The following is a 2,437-nucleotide window of genomic DNA, read 5'->3' on the forward strand; positions in this document are numbered from 1 at the left end:
TTAACTGAATGTATACTCGAAATACTTGATAGATATGATTCTCCTTCTCTATTGGAATTCATCAAGCCTAATGGATATTTCCTTCTATTAACCAATAACATGATAACAAGAATGACTCAAAACAGTTGTAATGAAGGTTACAGTTCGCATGATTCCAATCAGTTTCAGATCATTAGCTTAGATATGATTGTCATCCTTTATTGGGATTCTCATCAAACTAATCAAACAAACAAGTAAAAACAACAAACTCAATCAGTCAGCGCAGCAAAGGCCTTATCAATATCCTCGAATAGACCCTGGAACTTTCCATTCATCTCCTCCACAGGCATCTTAGGATGATAGAACTTCATCGAGGTGATCTGATAGATGAGATCAGTCATATTACTCTTTATCATGGCCCAAGTGATCTTTGCATCCACAGGAGAGTCTTTGATAGCCTTCATGCAACAATCATAGAAATGGGTGATCACTCGAAGCATACCAACTGACTTGTGAAGAGGAGATGTGAAGTCATAATCAGAATAAGCATTCTGTTGAAGGAAATCTTCACGAATAATCTTTGCTACCTCCATAATCACCTTTTGGTCCTCTGACAGAGATTCCTTACCCACCAACTGCACAATCTCTTGAAGGTTATCTTCCTCCTGGAGGATCTGACGCACACGATTACGCATCGAGATGAAGTCTGCATCCATGGAGGAGAAGAATGGCTCCAACACACGATCATACTTACTGTAACTCACCAGCCAGTTGATAGCAGGGAAGTGCTTACGTTGAGCCAGCTTCTTCTCCAGACCCCAGAACACCTGTACAATAGACAGAGTGGCAGAAGTGACAGGATCCGAGAAATCTCCACCTGGAGGCGATACAGCTCCTACCACTGTCACTGAACCCTCACGCTCAGGAGAACCCATAAGACGAGCACGACCTGCTCGCTCGTAGAATGCAGCCAGACGAGCTGACAAATAAGCAGGATAACCACTATCAGCAGGCATTTCACCCAGACGACCTGAGATTTCACGCAGAGCCTCAGCCCATCGAGAGGATGAATCAGCCATCATAGCCACATTCATTCCCATATCACGGAAATACTCAGCAATAGTAATACCAGTATAGATAGAAGCTTCACGAGCAGCCACAGGCATGTTGGATGTATTGGCCACCAGACAGGTTCGGTTCATAATACCAATCTCCTTACCATTCAACTCTGTCTTTAACTCAGGGAACTCATACAACACTTCAGCCATCTCATTGCCACGTTCACCACATCCCACATACACAATACAGTTCGTATTGGCATACTTGGAGAGAGCCTGACTGATCACAGTCTTACCACAACCGAAGGCACCAGGAATACAACAAGTACCTCCCAACACAGAAGGGAACAAAGTATCAATGATACGCTGACCAGTGATCAGAGGATGATTACCAGGCAGCTTCTCAATCACAGGACGAGGAGATCGTACAGGCCACAAGTGGGACATCGTCAGTTTCGTCACAACACCTGTCGTCTCATCACGTACCTCCAACAGAGTATCTTCCAATGTCATCTCTTCCTTTCCATCTGTTTCACCTCCATATACCTTCACCACAGTACCCTTGTAGTTGGGAGGGCACATGATGTTGTGCTCTGGAATCAACTCATTCTCATATACTTGACCGAAAATGTCACCTCCACTGATGATATCTCCTTCCTTGAAGTGAAGAGGCTTGTACAGCCATTTACGTTGTCTAGGAATTATTGATACTACGTACAATCCACCTGTTTAACGCAGGAACATCGGCTCCTCTTGGAATGAAAGGAGAGTGGGAGTTGTTGTAAATTACCTCCAGAGGACGCTGAATACCATCGAAAATGTTGGACATGATTCCAGGTCCCAGTTCCACCGACAGAGGAGAATTCGTGCGCAAAACAGGATCACCAACAGTCAATCCAGCTACGACTCATTCAATCCAATCACTATAAACCTGTCTCCTCGTAACACTGAATAGATGCCGTATCTCCTTCCAGTTTGATAATCTCTCCCACCAGACGATCATATCCCACTCTAACCAGTTCATACATACTAGAACCAGACATATGGTCAGCAACAACCACTATTCATTATCCAACTGTTCATTCAAGCATACGAGGTCCAGACACCTTCAGAACGTATCCGAACATACTCTCTTTCTCTTCATCATTGTAGGAAGGCATTTTGACAAGTCGTAAGCGCTACTAACTACAGAATCTGGAGAACAGAAGGATGCAAAACGGGGAAATGGAGAAACCATTCAATTTGGAACAAACAACACATCGAATTCTTATCAACAGCACCCTAATCACTTCGTGAAGCAATTTACTTGCGAGCAGGCTTCTTAGCCTTTCGGTTCTTGATCTCACTACAAACTCACTTTACTAACACAAACCATACGCAAGAGCAGCTTCCTTCGACTT

The 2,437-nt window shown here is 43.8% G+C and overlaps 2 protein-coding genes across 2 annotated transcripts; both read right to left on the reverse strand.

Annotated features, from left to right (window-relative positions):
• Positions 1-248: 248 nt before the first annotated feature.
• JH06_5527 (V-type ATPase subunit a) lies at positions 249-1,619 on the reverse strand (the record flags this gene model as incomplete). Its single annotated transcript, XM_014669328.1, has 1 exon — positions 249-1,619. One exon carries the CDS (start codon positions 1,617-1,619, stop codon positions 249-251), a length of 1,371 nt encoding a protein of 456 aa, XP_014524814.1.
• Positions 1,620-1,731: 112 nt separating this feature from the next.
• JH06_5794 (vacuolar ATP synthase subunit a) lies at positions 1,732-2,197 on the reverse strand (the record flags this gene model as incomplete). The annotated part of the gene is made up of 3 exons (XM_014669329.1): positions 1,732-1,937; positions 1,969-2,097; positions 2,131-2,197. The coding sequence occupies 3 exons, from the start codon at positions 2,195-2,197 to the stop codon at positions 1,732-1,734; spliced, it is 402 nt and encodes a 133-aa protein (XP_014524815.1).
• Between the last annotated feature and the right edge of the window lie 240 nt (positions 2,198-2,437).

The sequence above is a fragment of the Blastocystis sp. subtype 4 genome, assembly GCF_000743755.1.
Source record: "Blastocystis sp. subtype 4 strain WR1 chromosome Unknown seqid_0669, whole genome shotgun sequence".
Classification (NCBI taxonomy): domain Eukaryota; class Bigyra; order Opalinata; family Blastocystidae; genus Blastocystis; species Blastocystis sp. subtype 4.